Source organism: Lepidochelys kempii, chromosome 6, assembly GCF_965140265.1.
Source record: "Lepidochelys kempii isolate rLepKem1 chromosome 6, rLepKem1.hap2, whole genome shotgun sequence".
NCBI lineage: Eukaryota > Metazoa > Chordata > Testudines > Cheloniidae > Lepidochelys > Lepidochelys kempii.
Genome location: NC_133261.1, coordinates 76820973 through 76848018, shown reverse-complemented (window position 1 = coordinate 76848018; position 27046 = coordinate 76820973). Strand labels below are relative to the sequence as shown.

The 27046-nt window shown below is 41.3% G+C and overlaps 1 protein-coding gene across 2 annotated transcripts in view; it reads right to left on the bottom strand.

Annotated features, from left to right (window-relative positions):
* LOC140913108 (formin-like) overlaps positions 1-27046 on the bottom strand; it is a 246746-nt gene that overhangs the window by 107203 nt on the left and 112497 nt on the right. For both annotated transcript variants that reach the window (XM_073348842.1, XM_073348843.1), the window contains 3 exons: positions 15688-15749; positions 13302-13390; positions 75-204 (listed from right to left, as the gene is read on the bottom strand). In XM_073348842.1, the coding sequence (XP_073204943.1) occupies positions 75-204; positions 13302-13390; positions 15688-15749 (281 nt within the window). The remainder of the gene's footprint in view (positions 1-74; positions 205-13301; positions 13391-15687; positions 15750-27046) is intronic.

Here is a 27046-nt window from a genome sequence, read left to right as displayed (position 1 = left end):
GGAAGCAAAGAAATACATAGTATTTTAAATAAACTTAATTTGTGATTTGCTTTCATTAGACTGGCAGAACCTACCTTAGAAGCACGAGTAATAACATCCACTTTACGATGCACTGAGGTTATCCCCTCAGAGAAAACAGATTGGAAGATTATACATTGGGCACGTTCTGCAAAATTGGGGATCTGGGATAACTCATACAAAAATCTGTGAAAATAAGAACTATACTGTAATACCAAATCATTACATTTCACATCTTTTGTTATAATATAACATGTCAGAGTAATAGTGTCAAAGAAAGCACATACATAAAGCAATCTTTCTTTATTTGAATTGTAAATGAAATATGATAGAACAAAATAACTGTTTCATGATCTTTTGCACAACATTAGAGAACAGACGAGATCTACTATCAAAGCTTGTTGGTGACAAGCAGAAGGACCAGCAAAGTGGAGATTTCTGTTCCACTACTCTATGGACAGGAGTGTGTGTGAGATAAACACTGCCCTGTACTGGATGAAAACAGCTCTGTACATCGGTTTATCAGTTTGATTGTTTGGTGTGTTGCTAAATAAAGAGTATAACAGAATAACAACAATTAAAAACAGAAAAATACCCTTTTGATCATCTAGCCAAGTGTTTCCCAAAATGTTGGTGTACATTTGCTAAAGGGCTACAAAGGACAAGTTAAGGACAAAGGAGATGCCTAAATTAAGATGGGCAGGACTTTAACACCACATGGCAGGAATGAGGTGCATGACTGGTTTCATTTTCATGACTACTCTTCATTTGAAATCCCTTGATATTGTGCTCTATTCTGGTCAACTCACCATAGGATAGGATTTGAACGATCCAGCAAATGAACCAAGTGATTCAGGGTTTTAAAGTGCAAATTATAAAATACGATTAGCCTGACATAACTCAGGAAAAAAAGGAGACAGTGAAGCATCTCACAGAACATTTTGTTGTTTTGAAATAAAGGAATGGATTAGTGACAACACCTGGTTACTTAAAACAAAAATCTATAGTCTGAATCTGTGGAATGATCGACCCTATATTGTAATTAAGGGTCATCATTACCAACAGTTGCCACTTAGGGTAATATTGGATATCACAGTTTTCCCATTATGTTGAGTATAAAATAAATATGATAACTGTACAGTTATCATATGGTAAATAGAGATTTTTTTTAATGAGGACACCACAACAATTCAGGCAGACATCTTTTGTACAAAATGCAGGTTGGATTATCTATCAAAGTCAAAAACCAAACAAAAGTGTAAATTAATGCAAGAGGGTACTGGATAAAGTTTTGAAGAGGACAGAATACGCTGGGTTCACTCATTAATTGTAGCTTGGAGTTAAGAAAGGTAAGTGTTTGCCTAACTTCAAGATATGATGGAGTGCCCCATTGACCGAATGTAACTTTTTGATGGCCCTTAATACAACATTCTACTGATGATCTACTGTAAGCACAGAGGGTTTCATATCAGGTACTCTACCCTGGCAGTGTAAAGACACCTTAAAGAAAGCTTATATAAAATGTATACCCACTTGATGGCTCCTTTACCCTGACAGACTGCTGTAAAAAGGGCCTTAGTGTAACTTTGAATCAGGCCCAAAGGCCATCATAGTGTAACTATATATGAATCATAGCATCCATTGAATTGAAAGACAATGAAGTTATCATTTTTACCAAGAAATAATGCACCAGTTTATATTTATTCACATTCTAAAAACATCAAGTTTAGTGAATAATTTGAAACAAAACTGATTCTCTTCTCATGCCAGTGAAATTCAAAAGGACCACCACTGAAGTCAATGGAGATACCCCCGTGTAAGAGAGGGGAGAATGAGGACTCAGTGTCATAATTTGGGGAGAAGCAAATATTTTACCTTCAAACAAATGACAGTTCTCTACTTACTGTGCTCAATAACATGGTCAGCAATAAAGCCCCAAATTGCATTTTGCTCCCATTTCCCTGTCTAGCAATGATTTAGTACTAGCTAGAACTACAGGAAGATTGCATTTCAGCCAAAATGCAATACTTGGAAAGAAGCTAGAGCATCTGTGTCCCTCAGACAAGACCCCATGTTGTGGTCAATTACACATATAAATCTTTTCCACTCTAATGAATATTAGCATTTTAACAACTTTATTATCAAGAAACATAATTTAGGGGCACACTGCAATACTGCTAAGATACATTTACAGTGTACATCAACAATAGCAAATATAACATGCCAGCAAAACAAATCAAAATCACATGTGCAGGAGACCATTATTGATAACAGGAAAGCTTTCTGTTTCTCTGGAATTTTAAAACGTTTAAAATTAGCAAAAGCTTCTTTTAGACTGTACTGAATTTAGCCCAACACTTACAGTATTTTAATCCATAATGTTACCATTTGTAACAATTTTAAAAACATGGCATTTCATATTTAACTGTGCTTTGAACCTTACCAATGAAAATGCAGTTAGGTTTATGTCCCATAGTAACTAATTTTAATCTGGGCATACAAGGTTGGAACTCTTGTGTACTTAATCTTTTGTGGGACGAATGTGCTTAACGTAGTTCCAACAAAAGCCCCTGGGTCCGCGTTTATTGAGACTCAGTGGATAGTCGTAACAGCACAATTGATTTATTGAGTTTCCAGAAAGTGCAGTATTTTGAATGGCTTATAAAACTGATGTAAGAGCATCTCTGGGGTTATGGTCAGAGCAGAGGGTGGTCAGGACTGGTGGTTGGAGCGACAATCAGAGGCCAGGAATAGCACCAAAGACCAGAATCAGTGTCGGAGTCAGGAACCAAGTACAGCTGGGAACAAGGCTGGGACAGGATGATCATAGCTGCGGCGGGAAGCATAGAACCATAGAACTGTAGGGTTACATGGGGCCACAACGATCATTTAGCTAAACCCCTGCCAAGAAGCAGGATTTGTTGTGTCTAAACCATACAAAACATATGGCTATCCAGCCTCTTTTTGAAAACCTCCAGTGAAGCTTCCACCACTTCCCTAGGCAGTTTGTTCCACTGTTCTTACAGTTAGGAAGATTATTTTGAGATTTAATCTAAAACTGGTATAGAATCATAGAATATCAGGGTTGGAAAACACCTCAGGAGGTCATCTAGTCCAACCCCCTGCTCAACCCTGGTATGCTGTAGTTTGTATCCATTGCCTCTTGACCTGATCTCTATGGCAAGAGAGAACAATTTTTCTCCATCTTTTTAATGGCAGCCTTTCAAGTATTTGAAGGCTGATATCATGTCTCTCCTTAATCTCCTCTTTTCGAAACTAAACATACCCAGTTCCTTCAGCCTCTGCTCATATGGCTTGCCTTCCATTCCTTTGATCAGCTTTGTTGCTCGCCTATGGATCCTTTCCAATTTCTCTACATCCTTTTTATACAGCAATGACCAAAGTTGGATGCAGAACTCCAGCTGAACCCTAACCAGAGTCCAGTAGAGTGGTACTATCACATCCTGTGACTTACCAGCTATGCTTCTGTTAATGCAACCCAAAACTGCATATACTTTTTTTGCAACAGCATCGCATTGCTGACTCATGTTGAGGTTGTGATCAACCACGAGTGCCAGATCCTTCTCAGCAATGCTGTGTCCAAGCTAGTTATCTCCCATTCTGTATTTGTGAATTTGGTTTTTCTCCCCTAAATGTAGCACTTACATTTGTCTTTCATTGTGTGTCTGTAGCCCACTTCTCCAATTTGTCAAGATACCTTTGAATTTTAGGGAGCAGGTGCTGGCCTGGTCCAGCTGCTGGGCTAAAGAGAAGGCCTGGTGACACTTCTCAGCCAATCAGGGGGTCTGGTCAATCAAGATGTTCAGCTTAGGTTAACTAGCTGGTCCCAGGCTCAGCACAGACGTTCTCCACCATTTCTCTGGCCTGTACATCTGGACTGTAGCCCTCCCAGTCCACCAGGTACTGGAGTTTCCCCCTAACTTACTAGGAAGAAAGAATTCATCAGATCAAATATTACTCCTGCCCTCGAACGGTTATGGATGGTGGAAGTGGGTTGGAGCGGTTCAAGAAGGGGTTCTCAGAAAAGGCTTTAGAAGGAAGTTATAAAATACAGGATGGATCTTTAGGGCCTTGGGTAGCTTCAGATTGCATGTTATTGGATTGACCTGTTCCAAGATCTTGAAATGGCCCAGGTACTGGTAATCCAGTTTGGCTGATGGGCTTTAAGATTCTGGGTGGATAACCAAACTCTGTCCCTACAACAAGGTTGGGGAAGTTTGGTGACCCTGGTTAGACTGGTGCTATAAGCTTCTTTAGAAGATCTTACATTTTTCTTGAATTCTTGGTGCACTTCGAGCAAGTGAGTAGCCAAGTCCATGGTGGTAGGTACCTGGGAACTCGTGGGTATGTCTGGATGAAAACAAGGTTTAAAGCCATAGTTAGCAAAGAATGAAGTTTGCGTGGGTTGCATTATTGTAGGCAAATTCCACAAGGAAAATTAGTAATTAAAAAAACAGTGAAGATACCATTCTAGAATCTGGCTGATATGTTCTGTTTGCCCATTGATTTGCGGGTGATAGGCAGAAAAGGTGAGGGACTCTATGCCAAGAAATCATAGATATACCCACCAAAAAGGGGAGATGAACAGGAGCTCTGATCCGACATGAGGCCAGTTGGTGATCCATGGTAACGGAAGACATTCTCTAGGAAGAGACATGTTGTTTCTGATACAGTAGGGAAGGCATGGCACAGAACAAAGTGCACCATCTTAGGAAATCAACCATGACATGGATGCCACCTTGCGTGGGTCCATAGTTTGTCCCTTGAGGAAGACAATATGCCCCAGGAATTCAGTCATGTCCTGGTCAAATTCACACTTCTTGAGCATCACATACAAGTGGTTTTAGGAGAATCTTTCTAAGATTCAGCATACATGTTGATCACGATAACCAGATCCTCAGTAAAAATGAGGATCTCATTGAGGTAGCTAACCACAAATTGGTCCAGCATGTCCCTAAAGAGATCATGAATGAAGCACTGGAAAGTCACCACAGTGTTGCACAAGCTGAAGAGCATAACCAAGTACTAAAGTGTCCATACCAAGTGTGAAGGCTGTCTTCTATTCATCTCTATCTCTAATCCGAACTGGGTTACAAGCTCCACAAAGGTCCAACTTGGTAAAGACCTTGGTGAAGCAGAGTCTCTCAAAGAGTTCATTGGTAAGGGCTACTGGTTCTGGACTGTAACATGGTTTAATGGCTGTTAATCCACACAAGGCCACAGGGAGCCATCCTTCTTACCAATGAGAGAGATGGATGAACCCCCTTTGCAAGTTTTCTTGGAGATAGCTTCAGACAGCCTATAACTCATTTTCTGAGAGAGAACAGATACACCCAAAAGGGATCACTGCCCCAGGCTGGAGGTCAACAGGGCAGTCGGAGATACAGTGAGGTAGCAAGATGTCAGCTTTCTTTTTGTCAAATATGTTAGAGAAGTCTTGATATTTGGCATGTACCACTGGGACTGTTGAAGAGACCATAGGGGTTGCGAAGGATCCTTTTAGACTAAGCCCCCTGTCTTGGAATCTCCTGGGAGATAGGCAAAGAAGCAGAGTATTTATCTCTGTGGTTGGATTTTGGGAGGCAAGATCCCAGCAGTATGGTGAACTAAAATGCACCATGTCAGTCTGCGAGCAGAGATATGGATCATGGGCAATGAACCAAGGAATACAGAGGAGAACAGGAGAATGTGGCATATGGATCAATCCAAACCGAAGAATTTCTTGATGACCTTGAAGGGTAGTGACCTCTAAGGGGCAGTTAGGCGAGTGGCAGCCTGTAGAGAGGAGCGGTCCATCAATGGACACTATTAAATCAGGGAAACTTTGCATTTGGTGATGACATTATACTCTCACGTAAATTCAAGTCCATTAAATTACCTGAGGCGCCAGAGTACCAGCAGATAAATGTTGGTGCAGGGTACCAGAGCAAGGGGAAGAATGCCAAACCTTCTATTGGAGCTGGGTGCTTCCTGACTGGGATGCAGACTGGGCCTCTGCAGGGCAAGTCAATGCTAAGTGTTCCAGTTCTCCGCAGTATAGGCACAGGCCTGAGGCCTGTTTTCCTCTATGTTAGAGAAGCGGGGCCCAGCTTGGTCAACCTGCATGGACACAGGCTGTGGGGAAGGCACAGAAAGTTGGTTGGCTGGAGTCAGAGTGATTGGTAGGGTCAGGAAGCTAATCTTCTTACTTGGTGGTGTTCCATCAGGCAGTTGTCAGTCTTTATGCACAGTTCAATTAGGGCATCTGACCTGTCAGAGGCTCCATCTGCACCAACTCATCTTTGACCTCATCATCTGAGCTGAGCTTCCTGCTCAGTGCTAGTGCTGCATAGCCTCATTCCATTTGGTGGCTGCTACCAAGTGTTGAAACTCCACGGCATAATGAGCAACTGGACAATGCCTCTGCAGCAATGCTTGGAGAGCAGCCTCTTCCATACGCATGCGACTCAGGTCATTGAAAATCATCGCCACGGCTTGAACAAAAATTCTCAATTGGCTCAGAAGAGGACTCAAATTCTCCAGCAGTGGAGAGGCCCAGGCTAATGCCTCTCCAGTCAGCAGGCTGATAAGTCCTACTCAGGAGTGGACAGGGGAAATGACTGAGGGCGCAACAGAAATAGGGCCAGCACTAATTCAGAAACTTGAGGAACTTACTGCAGTCGCCAGCTAACTCGTCTAGCAGGGAAATTTTTGGTTCTCGAGTGGCTGGAGTTGGAGCTGCAGGTGGCATGGCCTATGCCTAGGTGCCACATTCTGGGCCTGCAGGGCAGCGACCTGAGTCTGCAGATTCTGCAAGAGACTCACTATCTCTGACAGGGAGACACTGGCCCTAGCAGTATCCATTCTGCTAGCAGAACCTGTCCCTTCTTTCAGGAGGAGGATGCTCAAACTGTCATGGAATGGGATGTGGGTGGTCAGGCCTAGTGGTTGCAGCAGTGGGTGATCAAGCTTAGTCACTTAGAGCTGGAGTCAGAGGTCAGTAGTCAGAGCCAGAGTCAAGAACCAAGCAGGAGAGCAGCTCTTGAACAGACTGGAGCAGGGCAGGAGCAAGGCTGGGAACAAGGCAGGCACAGGAGCAGCTGCAGCTGCAAGAAAAGCACTGAGCAGCAGCCAGGGCTGCTGTTCCTTGGCTTCAAAGCAGGCCTGGTAGGTTTGGTCTATCGAGGTGTTCAGCTGAGGTCAACTAACTGGTCCCAAGCTCAGCTGCAGGCCCTAATTCCTGACCACTGGTTGATAATTTCATTTTAAAGCAACATTTAAAAAAAGAAGTCTCCTTAATCAACATCTCTCAATAACAGGTGAAATCATGGGATAATTAGGTAAGGATTATAAGAACTGTTTTGATAAAGACGAGATGGTGAGAAAGCAGACTCATTTTATTTGGAATTACCAACAATAATTGGTTTCTTTAAAATGCCTCATTTTTAACTACAGAACAATGATAGCATGAAACTGACAGGGTGACTAACGTGGACCAACCCCTCCCCACCATGATTTACAAAACTAGGCATGGCCTCTTATAATTCCAGAACACTAAGCATGATTCATATTTTCCAGGACATAAAATGTGCTTATATTTATTTCACTCAGCCCTGGTCTACACTAGGAGTTGAGGTCGAATTTAGCAAAGTTAAATCGATTTAACCCTGCACCCGTCCACACGACGAAGCCCTTTTTTTCAACTTAAAAGGGCTCTTAAAATCGATTTCCTTACGCCACCCCCCGAGAAGGGGATTAGCGCTGAAATCGGCCTTGATGGGTCGAATTTGGGGTACTGTGGATGCAATTAGACGGTATTGGCCTCCAGGAGCTATCCCAGAGTGCTCCATTGTGACCGCTCTGGACAGCACTCTCAACTCACATGCACTGGCCAGGTAGACAGGAAAAGGCCTGCGAACTTTCAAATTTCAATTTCCTGTTTGGCCAGCGTGGCAAGCTGCAGGTGACCATGCAGAGCTCATCAGCAGAGGTGACCATGATGGAGTCCCAGAATCGCAAAAGAGCTCTAGCATGGACCGAATGGGAGGTATGGGATCTGATCACTGTATGGGCAGAGGAATCCGTGCTATCAGAACTCCATTCCAGTTTTCGAAATGCCAAAACATTTGTCAAAAACTCCCAGGGCATGAAGGACAGAGGCGATAACAGGGACCCGAAGCAGTGCCGTGTGAAACTGAAGGAGCTGAGGCAAGCCTACCAGAAAACCAGAGAGGCAAACAGCCGCTCCGGGTCCGAGCCCCAAACATGCCACATCTATGATGAGCTGCATGCCATTTTAGGGGGTTCAGCCACCACTACCCCAGCCGTGTTGTTTGACTCCTTCAATGGAGATGGAGGCAACATGGAAGCAGGTTTTGGGGACGAGGAAGATGATGATGATGAGGTTGTAGATAGCTCACAGCAAGCAAGTGGAGAAACCGGTTCTCCCGACAGCCAGGAACTGTTTGTCACCCTGGACCTGGAGCCAGTACCCCCCGAACCCACCAAGGCTGCCTCCCGGACCTGCCAGGCAGAGAAGGGACCTCTGGTGAGTGTACCTTTTAAAACACTGTATATGGTTTAAAAGCAAGCATGTTTAATGATTAATTTGCCCTGGCATTCGTGGCTCTCCTGGATATACTCCCAAAGCCTTTGCAAAAGGTTTCTGGGGAGGGCAGCCTTATTCCATCCACCATGGTAGGACACTTTACCACTCCAGGCCAGTAGCACGTACTCGGGAATCATTGCAGAACAAAGCATTGCAGTGTATGTTTGCTGGCGTTCAAACAACATCCGTTCTTTATCTCTCTGTGTTATCCTTAGGAGAGTGGTATCATTCATGGTCACCTGGTTGAAATAGGGTGCTTTTATTAAGGGGACATTCAGAGATGCCCGTTCCTGCTGGGCTGTTTGCCTGTGGCTGAACAGAAATGTTCCCCGCTGTTAGCCACGGAGATGCAGGAGGGGCTAGCCACACGGAGTGGGGAGGCAACATGCGACCGTGGAACGAAAGCACATGTGCTATGTATGTAATGTTAACAGCAAGGTTTACCACGAAAGAGTGTACCCATTGTTCTATAAAATGTGTCTTTTTAAATACCACTGTTCCTTTTTTTTTCTCCACCAGCTGCATGTGTTTCAAGGATCACAGGATCTTCTCCTTCCCAGAGTCTAGCGAAGATTAGAAGGTGAAAAAAATGCACTCGTGATGAAATGTTCTCTGAGCTCATGCTGTCCTCCCACACTGACAGAGCACAGACGAATGTGAGGAGGCAGACAATGTCAGAGTGCAGAAAAGCACAAAATAACCAGGAGGAGAGGTGGTGGGCTGAAGAGAGGGCTGAAGCTCTAAGGTGGTGGCAGCATGATTAGAGGAGGCAGAATTCAATGCTGAGGCTGCTGGAGGATCAAACCAATATGCTCCAGTGTATGGTTGAGCTGCAGGAAAGGCAGCAGGAGCACAGACTGCCACTACAGCCCCTGTGTAACCAACCACCCTCCTCCCCAAGTTCCATAGCCTCCTCACCCAGATGCCCAAGAACGCGGTGGGGGGGCCTCCGGCCACCCAGCCATTCAACCCAGGAGGATTGCCCAAGCAACAGAAGGCTGGCATTCAATAAGTTTTAAAGTTTTAAACTTTTAAAGTGCTGTGTGGCCTTGTCCTTCCCTCCTCCACCACCCCTCCTGGGTTACCTTGGTAGTTATCCCCCTATTTGTGTGATGAATGAATAAAGAATGCATAAATGTGAAGCAACAATGACTTTATTGCCTCTGCAATTGGTGATCCAAGGGAGGTGGGGAGGGTGGTTAGCTTACAGGGAAGTAGAGTGAACCAAGGGGCAGGGGGGGTTTCATCAAGGAGAAACAAACAGAACTTTCACACCGTAGCCTGGCCAGACATGAAACGGGTTTTCAAAGCTTCTCTGATGCACACCGCGCCCTCCTGTGCTCTTCTAACCACCCTGGTGTCTGGCTGTGCATAACCAGCAGCCAGGCGATTTGCATCAAGCTCCCACCCCGCCATAAATGTCTCCCCTTTACTCTCACAGATATTGTGGAGCGCACAGCAAGCAGTAATAACAGTGGGAATATTGGTTTCGCTGAAGTCTAACCGAGTCAGTAAACTGCACCAGCACACTTTTAAACATCCAAATGCACATTCTACCACCATTCTGCACTTGCTCAGCCTGTAGTTGAACAGCTCCTGACTACTGTTCAGGCTGCCTGTGTATGGCTTCATGAGCCATGGCATTAAGGGGTAGGCTGGGTCCCCAAGGATAACTATAGGCATTTCAACATCCCCAAAGGTTATTTTCTGGTCTGGGAATAAAGTCCCTTCCTGCAGCTTTTGAAACAGACCAGAGTTCCTGAAGATGCGAGCGTCATGTACCTTTCCCGGCCATCCCATGTTGATGTTGGTGAAACGTCCCTTGTGATCCACCAGTGCTTGCAGAACCCCTTGCAGTTTATGAACTCTCCAGCTTGGTGCTCCGGTGCCAAGACAGGGATATGGGTTCCGTCTATGGCCCCACCACAGTTAGGGAATCCCATTGCGGCAAAGCCATCCACTGTGACCTGCACAATTCCCAGGGTCACTACCCTTGATATCAGCAGATCTTTGATTGCGTTGGCTACTTGCATCACAGCAACCCCCAGAGTAGATTTGCCCACTCTAAATTGATTCCTGACTGACCGGTAGCTGTCTGGCTTTGCAAGCTTCCACAGGGCTATTGCCACTCGCTTCTCAACTGTGAGGGCTTCTCTCATCTTGGTATTCTTGCACCTCAGGGCAGGGGAAAGCAAGTCACAAAGTTCCATGAAAGTGCCCTTATGCATGCGAAAGTTTCGCAGCCACTGGGAATCATCCCAGACCCGCAACACTATGTGGTCCCACCAGTCTGTGCTTGTTTCCCGAGCTCAGAATCGGCATTCCACCGCATGAACCTGCCCCATTAGCACCATGATGCCCACATTGCCAGGGCCCGTGCTTTGAGAGAAGTCTGTGTCCATGTCCTCATCACTCACGTCACTATGCTGACGTTGCCTACTCGCCCGGTATCGCTTTGCCAGGTTCTGGTGCTGCATATACTGCTGGATAATGCGTGTGGTGTTTAATGTGTTCCTAATTGCCAAAGTGATCTGAGCGGGCTCCATGCTTGCCGTGGTATGGCGTCTACACAGAAAAAAGGCGTGGAACAATTGTCTGCCGTTGCCCTGACGGAAGGAGGGGCGTCTGACAACATGGCTTACAGGGTTGGCTTTCAGGGAATTAAAATCAACAAAGGGGGTAGCTTTGCGAGAAACTGAATGGACCCCTCAAGGATAGAACTCAAAACCTCAAGGATAGAACTCAAAACTGGGTTTAGCAGGCCGTTGATTTCACAGAGGGAGGGAGGGAGGAGAAAATGAATACAAAACAAATCTGGTCTATTTCTTGTTTTGAGCCACTTCATCTATCTTTATACATCTTGATGGCAGCAGACTCTGCAGTACAACTGCTAGCCATCGTGAACACCTGGGTGCTCAGCAGAAGACGGTGCAGTATGACTACTGGCCATCATCTTCTGTTCCCTGCAGATTAAAAGACAGTGCACTGCTGGTAGGACTGAATCGCCATGAGATGAAACAAGGGAAATGACCTGGTTGAGTCACTCCCATGTTTGCCCAGGCGCCCGATTAAAAGAGCACCCAGGACTACGTCGATGACGGCTACCAGTCATACTACACTGTCTGCTGCCAAAAGGCAATAAACTGCTGCTGTGTAGCAATGCAGTACCACGTCTGCCAGCACCCAGGAGACACACGGTGACGGTTAGTTGAGCTGGCTCCATGCTTGCTGTGGTATGGTGTCTGCACAGGTAACTCAAGAAAAAAGGCACAAAACGATTGTTTGCCCTTGCTTTCACAGAGGGAGGGAGGGAACGGGGGCCTGACGATATGTACCCAGAACCACCCGCGACAATGTTTTAGCCCCATCAGGCACTGGGATTTCTACCCAGAATTCAGATTGGCGGTGGAGACTGCGGGAACTGTGGGATAGCCACCCACAGTGCAACGCTCCGGAAGTCGACGGTTGCCTCAGTACGGTGGACACACTCCGCCAACTACATGCACTTAGAGCATTTGTGTGGGGACTCACACAATCAACTGTATAAAAAAGCTTTCTACAAAACCTACTTCTATACATTCGACCTAATTTTGTAGTGTAGACATACCCTCAGAGATATAGCAAATAGGTTGCCAAAGATTTAGACTCTGTGAAATATCAAATAGTCACAAAGTATCATGCTGTAGGCCAAGGATCATCTGAGTGTGGTCAATGAAAGCACAAAGACAAGGGATAGATGAACAAGATTGTATATAAATTTGAAGGACATTCGTATTCTGAGGTCTTAATATTTGGGAGATATTCATACCCTCAGACGTTAACCTATTCCCCCATATGCAGATGTCAGCAACAGCTGCTTGGCTTGCTCTGATGGTAGGAAAGGAGAAAAATCTTTCTGCCCTCCAACACCAACCTCCAGCCTTAAAGAAACTACGTAAAAACATATCCCCTCTGTGTCCCAGCTCTCACACTCAGATGCCATCTCTGCTGCCTCCGTTCCTCCTTCATCATCCACATATTTCCTCCCACTCTCTTATACCAAAGATGACTGAGCAGCAGCATAGTGAAGAGTAGAAAAGTGGGGCCTCAGTGTGGGAACACAGGTGGTAAGGAGAGTGATGGGGGCCAGTGGAGGAGGAGGAGAGCAGTAAAGAGGAAGGAGCAGCACGGAGGGAGCAGAAACTAGTGCTCGGCATAAATTTGGGATCAAATACATTGTTTTAATAAAAGACAGGTTCATTCTGAATGATAGGATTATAATTCCATTTGGGAATTCGAGCAATTTGAATTTTGCTTTTGGGGTTTATTATAACAGCAAATTCTATGGCACCTTTCCATCCAAGCACGTCACTGCTTTACAAATATTAATTCAGCCTCAATACCTAGGAGAGGAAGATAAAGCATTTTAAAAATGAGAGCATGCAGGCACAGAAATTGTGACTGCCTCAAGGTCACATAGCAAAATTAGTATATTTCATCTGTCGTAGTGGTCCCAGTCAATAGAAAGTTATACACAGTACATCAAAAAAGGGACTATATAATCACTTTTCACACCATCTCTTGAAATAAGGATTTTTTAAGACTTAACCAGCCAGATTTCTGTCCCTACACTCCCTCGGCCTCCTAGCAAATGGCGATTCTGCATAATGGAAAAATATATTTTTTTAAATCTTACTGTTCTGGTTTGTCCAAGAGCTTCAGTTCCTCTTCTTTTGAAGTCTCATAATACTGCTTTATTTTCTCCAGTTCATCCTTTTGCGCTCTCTGTGTGATTATAATTAGAAACTAGCAATAAGAAGCTTTCCTTTTAAATACAATCAACCCATCTTCTTATTTGCTGATCTCTAAAAACCCCACCCATTCTCTTTTTACATACTTTCCCCAATATCATACATGCTACTGAAAATGCAGAGCCTCACTTCATGTATTCTATATATATTAGTGTGACTGAAAGTGAATCTATATGCTAAACTCATGCCATTGTCTTTTGCTCAAGGTCAAAAGATACAAAAATGTGATCAGTAAAATGTATTCTCATCCTGATATCAGTAATAATTTTACAATTATGCAGGGTTTTTTTGTCTCATAAAGTTTCTTGATAAAGTTGAGAACATGCCTTATTCAACAAATCCTTCATCTGCTTTACTTAAGTTGGTTTTACTTACTTAAGTTGGCTTACTGCTTTATTTAAGTTGTCCCCTATTCTACCAGTAATGCTCATTTTTTTCCAAATTTGGTAAGGACTTGATTCAATATAATTAAATTTGTTCAGGCTTCCTTACCAAAAGTCACTGCTTTTCCACATTCCCACATGTACACAAGTTTCTGTAGTGCAGAAGTGAGGTAATATAAAAGATGAACAGGGTACTCTGTACTATTTCTATAGGCATTCCCCTCCTTTCTCAAAGTAATGTTGATAAACATTTTTTCTTTCTGCTTACATTCAATAGAGTACAATTCAACACAGTATAATTTGTATTTCATTTTCATTGTAACTCTATACTGAGTTGCCTATGTGTCACTTGTAAGACACCATACAGGAACATGAAAAATTATTCAGAAAATAAGAGGTAGGCCCAAACCACTACTCAAGACCCAAAGAGTCCCAAACTTTGGGGAGATTGAGGTCTGCAGCTGAACTTTGTGGCTCTGCTAAAATGAGAACATTCGTAAATGGTCACCATTTTTACATTTTGTACTCTCTTTTTTTCCCCAACATCCCCCAGGAATGATACTTAGTATACAGATCAGGAGACAGAGTTGAATTATGAAGAACACTTGATATCTTTCAATGTTTCTCACCTATGTGATTCAAGACTTATTTTCTCTGCTTTGTCATTATATTTATCTTGGCTGGATCCTACTGAAGAACTTTTCTGAGGATTTTCTCCTTTAACTACAGCCTAGCCAGCATTTGCACCTATAATGCTGTTTCCCTCACTGTAGGGGCAAGTGCTCTCATGACAGAGACCCCCTTTTCATAGCCAGCAGGATATAAATACAGAAAGTTGCCATAAACCCATCACCACATTCACATAACTATTTCTCTATTTTCATTTTGTAGTTGAATTTTGCACCTGTATTATTTAATTCCGTGAAGCATTCTATGATACTGTTTTATGAAGGTCATAATACAAAATCAAATTTATTCTATTGCATAGCAGATTAATACCTCTGTGCACCAGTTCTAAATCTTACATTACAGAAGGCCTTCAAATTGTCCTATACTCCAGTTTCCAAAAACAGCCCCTAAACATGTTTCCACATTTACCTTCCCATTTTACAGATTAGAGAGAGAGAGTAGAGAAAACCCCTTCCCCACAACGAGATTGGGAATATTCCTTCCCAGAGCTTAAACACTTCAAGGTCAAAGATATCTCCTGGCAGCGTCCTGTAGATGCTTTGCTTCCCCTTCCTCTGCCAGTTACTCTGCCTCATAACTCAACTCCCTCTAGAGCTTCCTGGTTACCAAATAGAAAGCTATTGCACACTGCACTGTGTTGTAGAATAGTTGGCTCGGTCAGGCAAGACAAAGCAAATCATATATTATGGCTTAAAAGTAGACTTAAAGTTTGAGGGGGGGAAGATCTGGAAAGGGGACACCCTCCCAGGCTATGACTTAAAGAAAAGTGAAACAAGGGGAGGGGAGAAGGAAAAGTCTGCCCAAGGTATGATAGGAGTGAGAGAAGATATAGACAGTGAGAAGGAGCCTCTTTGTGGTGGGAGGCCAATATTTTGTGGGGGAGAAGATGACAGGTCATGCAATGTCTTTTGTTGCAATTTATTTAATCTTAATCCAGCTCCAATTGGATTGGATTGGTTTATATTCCCACTGGGAGACTTGATCTGGCAAAATACATGCATTGTGTTGGCTAACTACATTTTGATGATATCCACTAATACTCTTACATTCCCTAAGAAAAATCAATTTTTATATACTCTCTCTTGTGTAATACAGTCACAAAATAAAATTGTATTTATTTTTTGTGTGTGTTTGCACTTGGTAAAAATCTGAAACTATGAATATTGTGCTCTTACACATGTTTTCCTGTCATACTTACATTCTCATACAGTGCTTCCAGTGTTTCCAGGTCGACTATGGAGTCATCCACATTTAGTGTAGCTGTAAAGGATAAAATAAAAAATTACACACTAAAAAAACATATTGGGTTAACCTGTTTTCTAGGTAACATATCTTGCATATCTAGGTAACACAACTGGACAGAAAACAGAATTGAACTCCAGAAAATTTTTTTGAAGTTTTTGATTTTTTTTTGTCCCAAATTGGGAGAAAATCAAAAATTCTAAATATGTCACAGGAGTTGAATTTTCAAAACATTAAGTTTCAGAGAACTGTAATGAATTTTTTCAGCTTGCTCCTGGGGCTGCCTGACTCCCAATGCAAGTGGCTCTATAGGTTGGGCCATTGAGATGGGCACCTAGGCAGTCGGGGAACTGGCTGCCCAGGGAGTCAGGCAGCCTGGGGACCTAGCCTGGGATGGGAGTTGCTCCAGGAGAAAGCTGAAAAAATTCATTACTGTTCTCCAGAAATGGACTTTTTAAAAATGTAGCTCACTTGAAAGATTAATGTTTTGACTTTTTCCCAATTTGGGACAGGCTGCTTGGGAGCCTAAGAACCCAGGGAGCTGATCAGCTGGCCACCCAGCATCCTGGGTTGCTTGGGGAGCTAGACAACAAGGAGCCAAGGAAGTGGCCAGTTGGCTGCCTGGCACTCCAAGGAGCTGGCCAGCTGGGGAACCTGGATTCTCTGGCTTCTTAACAGCCAGGATGTCAAGGAGTCAAGAGGCTAGAAGCCCTGGTAGGCTAGGCTGGCGTGGAGCCTGGAATTGCTGGATCCCCAGCAGCCTGATAGGTGGGCTGCTGAAGAGCTGGGAAGCTTGGGGAGGTGAGCAGGTGAGCTGGCAGGAAGCCAGGCAGGTTTCTCTCAAACATTGACAGAACTGACATGTTCCTACAGAATGTTTTGATTTTGTTAAAGCAGCATTTTTCATTGGAAACCTGTTCTGTGGGGAAATTTCCAATCAGCTCTAATAGAGATATATGAACTTCTCTATTCAGCAGATTACTGTTCACTTCATTTGCCCAATGGAATTTAAAAAAAAAAAAAAAGGAAAAAGGCTAAACTAGTTCCTACTGAAGATCTGAACTTCATGGTATTTAATTCTATCATCTGCGTGTCTCACTGCAATTTAATTTAGGCACTACATTAGTCATGTTTTTCAAAACTAAATCAGACTACAGGTATATTAGGTACACTGTGAAGTGAATATTCGCTGCCAATAAGATTTTTTATGTAATGTCACAGAACTGACTAAAGATCTCATTTCTTCTGAAAACAAAATGTGTTTTTATCAAGATTCAGAACATTAAATTAATTTAGGCATATAATTTCAAGTCACTTTGTATCCTGAATCTAAATTATTTGCTTACATTGAATAGTAATAGGAATATTAATAGCATCACCACCAAAACTTAGGTTTCAGTAGTTTTCTATGTGACCAGTGGATTATCATTAGTTGGTACCCGATCGATACCTTTAAATTTCAGCTGTATTTGATTTCCTCACTTATATATTGAGATGTGATCACTTGCAATTTTAAAAGATATAAAAAGCTGTTGTTGCATTCGCCATCGATGATGTTTGAATTAGGCAAGGCACACATCTTTAAATAATTATTCAAAAGTAATAAGGTTTCTCCCCCACTCCCTCCTACCCCACGATTTTACATTGTGAAATTAACCAGCAGGCTAGTAAATTTTCTCTGTGGCAGGCTAATTAATTTTATTAAAACGATCAGTGACATTTAGAAGGCTTTAAAATTTTGTCTGTCAATTATGATTCCATCTGTTGTTGACATTACATCTTGGCTAGAGGGGAAGGAAAGTGGCAGGGAGAAAGGTATTACCAATGGAAAAAAAGGAAGAATACTTCTATATTTGTCCCATTTTTAGAACTAAAATGTTTAGACAAATACAAAAAAACTAAACAGCTAAGCTAATTACTTTATATTCAAATAAACATAGTTAGAGATGGAATTTATTAGATCATCTACCTGCCAATTGAAGCTTGTTCTATATAAGACGTTTTCTAATGTACTATCCAGTCCAATTTCAAAAGGTCCCAAGAGACTGGGACTTCTCTTGAAAGATCATTTCTACAGCCTAATATATCTCATTATCAAGACATTTTTCTGATTTTTAGCTTAAATTTTCCCCTCTCAGTTTCATTCCTCTCCCATCCAACCTTGGGCTATTGAAAAATGTATTTAAAAAGGGAAGATTTTTATTATTTTTTTTAGTAGATTTCACCGGTATGTCTTTCCATCAGCTTCTACAGTACGTATAGTTGTTTAGTTCAAACTGGTAAATGGATTTGCAATGAAGCAATGTACAACAATTTTTACTACTTCTATGGATGAGAAAAGTAGTAATTAATGACAAAGATCTTAAATGTACAGAAATATAATTATAACTGGCGGTTTAAATTACAGAAAGTACAAGAATGATAACTCAAAAATCAGGATTGTTGTTATATTAGTGCTTATATCTCCAAATGGAGGATGGTTTACTGGACAGAAAAGGCTCCAACATTACGGACATTTTTCATTTTTATGCTAAATACCCAAATATAACTATTGCTAAATACAGAAGAGTACAATAACCAGTCACATTAAAATAAACTGAGAGGATTAAGCCAATCATTGAGCCTCAAAATGATAAGGGGAAAAAATAAAATATTCCAATATATTCTGATATATAAACAGACCTAAAACTGAATCAATAATAATCAATATTAAGCTTAAAATACAAAGGAAGATGAGCATGAGTTAATTTATCTTTTGAACAACTGATTACTTGTATTAAACAGCACGGAGATACTGCTTTCTGACTTATTGCAGTTATTGCTAAGGCACAGGCAGACAGTTGAGCTCACCTGCTATCAACTGAATTGGGGCCTAAGGGCCAGATTTTTAAATATATTCAGGCACCTAAAGAATCATGTAGATCTCTTGTGGGATTTTCAAAAGTGGCAGTTGGGCATCCATGTGCTTTTGAAAATACTTCTAGTCATCTTTCTGCATCTGTAGGTGCCTAAATACCTTTAATAATCTAGCCCTATGTCTTTTCTTCACCCACTCTCAACAACACTAGCATCCTTCATGTTGGAAGCACTGTACAAAAATGGAAAAATGTACAATCATAACAATTTGCTTGGTTTCTTACCCCCCGCCTCTCAAATTCTGGAGTGATGGCAATGATCCCCAAGTTCCCAGTTGCACAGTATCTGAACCCTGAGCTTTATATACCATACTTCAAGTGTGTGCAATAAACTCACAATATGTTTCATAACCTCATTTGAATTGGTGCCATTTTAACAACATTCATTGAACTATATGAAAGAAGCATTCTGTGATGATTTTTACTTTTTTCTTCAAAGCTAGATGAAGCTAAAGCTCCTTAATCCTCTTAAAAAACATTTTGTGACTCAGGTCTCAAGAAACGACTGTATTAAAAATTACTCCCTGATACAGTAAATTTGACTTTACTAGATTAAATCTCATTACACCAAGACTTGCATAGGAGTAAGTTATAAAGGTGAAGTGTCAGAAATCTACAAAAGAGGTTCCAAAACAATTAATAGCTACTGCAATATCAATCATCATTGGTGGTTTTTACTTTTATCTTGCCTTCTAGTTAGCTGTCCTCCTTACACTGTCAGTTCAGTTAGAATATTTCACCTACACCTCACAATATGTCAAAAGGAAGTAGACTCACGCTGTGCAAAGCTGGTAATTTTATTGGGTTCCTCTACCTTTAAAAATCTGTTACTTGGCCAAGTCTGGTTTCTGAGCTCTTTTTTTGCAGGGAAATTGAGGCAAACATTTTTATGTGGCCCTATGGTGTCTGCACACAACAAGAAGAATTTATATATACAAGGATCATTAGTGCAGTGTTGCACCCATTAGGATATAATAACCGTCAGGGAGGACAAAAAACAGATCAGCATCGTGCATTCAAACTAACAGGCACACATAAAAATACTTGCCAACTACATTTCACATGCAGAGGCTGCTGCAAGAAATATAAACTTTTACCCAAGGTTTTAACAGAGTTCCTTTTTTTTTTAAAATCAATCTAGCCGTAAAAAACAGATTCTCCACAGCACATTTTAGGGATTTGATCTATTCTTTTAATCTCTATACTTTGTTACTGCAAAAATGTACACAGAGGAAAACCTGAACATTTAAAGCATGTCATTTGCTGGAAATAGAAACTCAGACAACTGTAGATCTTAAAGATTTAGTACTAAAGAGATATTTCTTTCCCGCTACCACCATTGCTGAAAGGCATATTATGTATTTCCAACAGTCTTAAGGTGGGACGTAACTGGTACTATTCCATTCATTTTAAGTGGTATTTGGTTATAAAAGGATCTGCTGCCAGAATTTACACACATTCAGCATCATCAGCAAAGCAGTTAGTGCAACAACTAAACTATGTTTAACAGAAATGTGAAAAAATCATTTTAAAAACTACATTTTAATAATCAAACAGAAATAGGTTATTTTTAAAAACAACTCTTTCAAAGTTAAATTTGTTTGGACCGCAGTGGACTCAACTATTTTACACATTGTATTACTAGTAACTGAGGTTTGGTTTCAGGGGGAAAATGAAGTCCATCTTTGGAAAATTTAAATGAAGATGTCACAGATCCACTCAACCAAAAAGTTGTTATGATTGTTAAGGACAAATCTCCTCTTGGCAAAACTGCTCAACACATCCAAACTCCTCCTGTTTATCTCAGACAAATTGAGCTGATATCCTAAATTCCTCTGAAGGCTTCCTCCAACATCTGACTTTCTGTCATGTAAAAATGTTAAAAGGAGTTATAATGCAAAGAAGCACCACAGGCATAATGTGGGTTTAGAACTTTAGGAAAGCTCAACTGCTGCATGAAGTCATGAGTGAAAGACTCTGGCACTAAAGTTAACCTAACCACATCAGGCTTGATGCCCTAGGCAGATTCACAAAAACATATGTTGTAAATTATCCTGAACAAAAGAAATAACTTTTAAAGGAAATTGTTTCTCAACTTCTGAGATGTGTATGTATCTATCTCTATTTTACACAGATAGTAATGCAAACACATTCATGCTGTACACAATGAAGGAATGAAGTACTCACACAGCACTTCCAAATCACAATAAGAAAAACCCCATCTAATATGGTAGGGAATGAAAGTTAGGAATTTTGGGTTCTATTGTATTGGGCAAATCACTTTATCCTTTTGTGTCTCAATTTTCCCATCTGTAAAATGGAGTAATAATTAACTACTGTGCAGAGGTGTTATGAAGTTTACTATATTAGTGTTTGTAAAGTGTTTTCTGGACCACAAATGAAAGCTGCTATGGAAGTATTTATTAAAAAAAACCCATACACAATATAGTCTTTCATCTCTGAATATTTAGCAGTGGTGCTGTTTGCTAAGATTTAGGAAGGACCTCAGGAACTCTGACTGATCTCAGATTTCAAGGGACTTGCTCCAAAAGTAGTGCACAATGTCTACAGGCTATGTCAACAGGCTTTGTCTACAGGCAAGGGTACAATTTTCTGGATTATTTACTTTGGCTAATCTTGGCCATTTCCCCACCACCATTTGGAAGAAAAGTGAGTATAAAGAGAACCTATACACAAATAGTTGAGGGGAATAACAAATACTATCAACCTCTCACACACACCCCCATACCCACCATCACCAGTGAATCCTATTAAGAGATTTTGTTTTCCTACATGCTTTATAATTTGAAACAGCTTTAACATAATGCTTTCATGCCATAATCTGCCGGCATCCAGGACTGTGCATATCCCTTTTCCCCCATGGCTCTTCATCAAAGGAGGAAGACATAGTATAAACCTAAGGAACCTAGGGATGTGATTAGGTAGGACATACAAAAATATAATATTACATGTGATCATTAGAGAGATTACACTACCAATTAGTTAATTTTACTCTATTGCTCAAATACTTCTAGTTATTTAATCCAGTATAATTTCAGCACTGTAAATTGCAATGTTTCTGGTGGTGTTTTTTCTTGGCACAATGTTTCCTTACAATATGGGATACATTGTGGCCTGGTGAAAAGAATGGTATTCTTGATGTCCAGGTGGGTGGAAGCCAGGCATACATCACATGCTGCAGAGGAGGGAGATACCTTTGACTATGCTGATCGTCTGCCTTCTTTGCTGGCCATTTTACAGAATATATAGCCGTATCCAAGATCAACCAGTGATACAACAGATAGGATGTTTTTGTTGTATAACTAGTATAAGACTAGGAGTACTTGTGGCACCTTAGAGACTAACCAATTTATTTGAGCATAAGCTTTCGTGAGCTACAGCTCACTTCATCGGATGCATACTGTGGAAAATACAGAAGATGTTTGTTTTTATACACACGGACCATGAAAAAATGGGTGTTTATCACTACAAAAGGTTTTCTCTCCCCCCACCCCACTCTCCTGCTGGTAATAGCTTATCTAAAGTGATCACTCTCCTTACAGTGTGTATGATAATCAAGGTGGGCCATTTCCAGCACAAATCCAGGATTTAACAAGAACGTCTGAGGAACTGTGGGGGGGGAGGGGGGGAGGGGATAAACAAGGGGAAATAGGTTACTTTTTATAATGAATCAACCATTCCCAGTCTCTATTCAAGCCTAAGTTAATTGTATCCAATTTGCAAATTAATTCCAATTCAGCAGTCTCTCGTTGGAGTCTGTTTTCAAAGTTTTTTTGTTGAAGGATAGTATAAGACTGCGTTTATTGTTAGTGACAATTTACTCGCTGAAAATCAAACTAATAAAAAGGGCATTTTCCTTATATAGTATTTTCTAGGTCCAATGTGAATAGATTTCCCTTCAATTCAGCATCATACAATGGACCAACTGCCACACCATCTATTTTTATTTCTTTTAAAACACTGACATTTCTTTTATGAAGCAGAAGTATATGTCCCATCAATAAGTTATACCTGGGCACATATTTCCTTACAATTCATTGTAAAATTTTTTTATACCATCTCAGTTAAACTAAAGAAAGCTGAACTAACATATAGATACAGGTATATTATCACAAATTTTTCTTTAGTATCTCCTGGGCATTTTCCAAACAGAAAAGAAGGTACAATCCCAGCTCTGGTGAGTTGCATCTGATGAAGTGAGCTATAGCTCACAAAAGCTTGTGCTCAAATAAATTGGTTAGTCCCTAAGGTGCCACAAGTACTCCTTTTCTTTTGCGAATATAGACTAACACGGCTGCTACTCTGAAAATAGTCTAAATATTTTCCATCCAGTCTCTCTGGGTGTGCATGCTTCACACTCCAGAGCTGTTTTATATCTCCACAACACTATCTTAGGTCCCCATTCTACATGCATGAATTCCTAGTATAACAAATACAAAATTGCAGGACAGAAAAGTTATTCATACATATCTCTAGCTGATCCCACCATCAAACATTGTACAGAGGAATTTGAGTCGGAGTGACATTCCAGCCACTTGTATTGCTGCTTTGCCCATTATCACAATTTGTATTAGCCCTCAAAAGAACAAACCTTACTCATGAGGAACAGCAAAGGCCATGTTAGCTACCAATCTGAGAAAATATGGTCTACTGGTAAGAGAAGAGACCAGGGAGAAATGACCTAGATTTTGTAGAGAAAATACTCAATCCCATCTAATTCTAGCCATTGACAATGAAATTTCTCCCCCGGCTGTATGCACATCTAATCTAGCTAGTTAGTAAATATGAGTATCTTTTCAAGAGCAGGGGCATTACTAGCTTGGGCAGTACCACTTTATTAATGGTGACCCATCCATCCCATTTATTTAAAAAATTTAAAACTTCATTTCCAAAAGAAAAAGTGAGAGATGTTTGAAAAAAAGGCAAGGGGGAAAAAAAAGGAGTGGGGGAGAGAATAAACAAGCACACCTTAAGTCTTACATTGCCTATACAATAGACAAATATTATTCTGATCACGTATTAAGATTTATACACAGAATGCCAAAGTGGTCTGAATATCTGCGCCAATTAATTATAAGCAAGGATTTCAACAATCCGTTAAAGGCTAGCAGAGGTGAGGAATGACTACATCACAGCAGAGAAGTATTGCTATTTGCTTCATATTACACTGCTTTCACTGAGTACTTGTGTTGGGAGTTCCTTGAGTGGGGAAGTGGGGTTATAAGACGCTGAGGGGCAAGGGTGCCTCACATACCTTTACACAATTAGCAACCGAACTGAATCCATTCGGTTATGAAGAAAGCTGTCATATTTAACAACTGAACCGCACAGGTAGCCCTGAGCAACAGGTTTCCTACCCCTGCTCTATTGCTTTAGTTGAGCTGTCACTGGGAAAAAAACAAATACAGAAGTGTACTTATCTGGGAAGAAGATTATTTTCACAACTGTGCGCCAGGTTCAGAGAAATAAGAGCTAAGCTATATGTTGGCACATCCCTTGAACTGAACCCAAATGTACTTTAAGGTTTAGAAAGAACTATTCCTCTCTCCCTTTCACAAGGCTATGAAAGGACCAGAAAAGGGGGGCCTCAAAGTTTTATACCAAGCCTCTGAGCCACTTGATGATAGCCTTTTACTACTAGAAATATTTGTTTTTTTTAAATGTAATGTTGACACCCCTTGATGGGCTGTCTGTGGTGAGTATTGACCTGGGAGCTCTGGATCTTAATGCATGAGCCTCTACTGCCTCAACTAGAAGACCCAGGTCTCTTAGCTAGGGCTGTAGCAGGCTCATCAACCTCTATATGGCCTAGCCACCACTGAAGGGGGACAGAGTGCCACACCACGTGGGCATGACTTACGTAAATATAAGTTTAGATTCTGCATGGCACAGTGCAAATGATAGATTTTCCATGCTATGTGTTCATGATGCTCAAGAGATGGAAATTTTGTGGGTGACCATTATTAATGATCTAAGTAGCAGCAGGACTGTCATCATCAGTACCAGATTCAGCAGCAAAATCTGTTAAGGCACAAATTCTGTGTTCTCTAGAACATAACAGATAGGCTCCCCCACCCCCCCGCAAATTAGTTTAAAATAGGACAGTCCTAGCTATGCAAACTCAGTGTTCCTTTACATCACAGAAAGATTATTTTTGTGCTAACTAGTCTACATATACATTAGCTCTTGACAAAATTATTGTTCTGTATTTGGGTTGCCCACTGTCTAGCACGTACTCTGAGAAGGAGTGAGAATGGCTATTTATCTACCGAGGGCGAACTTCACTCTCTCTGAGAAACATCTGTGGAAGATTCCCTTCTACAATGTGGCATCTGCTTGTTTGCTGGCTAGTTATCAAATGCAAACCGAAACATCTGTGTGCCAGATATGGTCAATCATGTGTTCCCTCTGCTAAGCTATCTGAACTGCATGCCAGTTACTTGACTTAAATCAGATTTAGAGGGGATCCCTTGGAGGTAAAAACCCACAGCATTTTAAGCAGCATTTAAGTTTTCTAGTAACTGCTCTTATCTTCTCATTAATTTTGCAAGTGTCTGTATCCATGTGGCAGTTCTTCATTCTGTAGTAATACTAGAAGAGCCACAGAATTTATTTGGGGATAATTTGTTCAGGTATCAATAGGCCCATACCTTTATGATAGCTGATGGGGAAGCAGGATTTGCCTTGCTATTTCTGGGTGTGGTCAACTCTGCCAACACGAATCTCAGTTCTGGCTGACTCCAACCAGTAGCATCCAATCAGGGCCCTGGCTCAGAGTTCCGAGTGAAGGCCAATGGCAGATCCAGAAAAGAAGGGAAAATGTTTCCCAAACAGCTGTAAAGGTGGCTGATCTATAACCTCAGAACCACCTGCTCATGTGGAAGAGATTCTAGGAAGAGGACTGGTGTCCCTAAACAAAATCACCATGCTACATCTCCCCTGTCCCCAGGCGACAGATGGAATCAAGGAGCATCCAATAAAACATGGTCCACACTTTAGGCTGAACTCCATAATGACTATGGCATCCACAAATGATTTGAGAAAAATCCACCAGATTTGCTACCAGGAATGTACAAACCCTAAATGATGTCAGGTACCAGGTTTTGTTAGTCCAAGAGTTGAAAAGATACAACATTGCAATTGTATAACCAAGGCAACGACTTGTGAAACATGGTCATCATTCTGTGAGGATGCAGGTTTACTGTATTCTGGAGGAACTAGCTACATAAATTGAATGGCACTCATCCTCTTTCCACCATTTAATCAATCATTCAGTGTGATACCCTATTTCTAACCGACTGCTATATGCCAGGTTGATGTGGTGCCATGCACAGCTCTCCATTGTTGTAGCTACAGATGCTAATAAAGATAAATTATATTAGTAGCAAGAACCAATGGCTTGATCTGCTTCACTGCACAATGACCTTATTATACTTGGAGATATGAACCCTAAACCAAGTTGTTCCAGAAATGGCTTTGAGACTATTCTTGGCCCATTTTGCTCTAGAAGAATAAATAAATCTGAGATTTCTCTCTTTTTATGTGTCTCATAATATTACCATCATTGGAAGTTGGTTCAGGTGCTTAGATATTCATCAGGAAACCTAGATCTCCAACAATGGTTGGATGAGGAAGGAGCTGAAACATATATTGGATCATAAAGCAGTAAGGTCATATCGGGTGTACACAGAGGTGCAGAAGTCCCAGCAAATACTGACTATCATCTCTTTATGCTAAAATGGCAATTACCCTCTGATTTCAACAGGAGTGACCTGTTATGAAACATAAGGCACAATGCATCTGTGAATATTCAGCACTTGCTAATAAGTACTCTGTCACAGTGTGCAACAAATTTGATGCACTTGGCACTCTCCCAGATGATGCAGAATCAGCTTGGACAATCTGGAATTCTACGTGCAACACCCTTGACTAAACTGATCAGACATTTCAAATTTTGCAAAAGAAATCTGAGGCCAGACAGTGGCATGACAATGGGGTATTTTTTGGGCACGAGTAAAAGTGGATCATGAAGTTTATTTTGAGAACTTGGCAAAAGAGGTAGAAGAAGGAATAAGATTAATAAATTATGATCTGCACAGTTATTCAATCACTTTGATCCAAAACTGGACTTTGTGCAGGGTTTATGCCAATAAATAAGGCTGATGATAACACATGTTCAACCCAAGAAGAAGTCCTACAAAGATGGAAAGAATATTATAAGACCGCACTTAACTATCCTGAACAACTCCATGCTCAGATCTGGACAAGTTAGTAGATGAAATCCCTGACTCTGAAACCTCTACATTGGAAGAGGTCCACTCTGCCATAAAGAAACTGAGAAGAGAGAGTCCTGCTGGACCCAACAGCATAACACCCGAA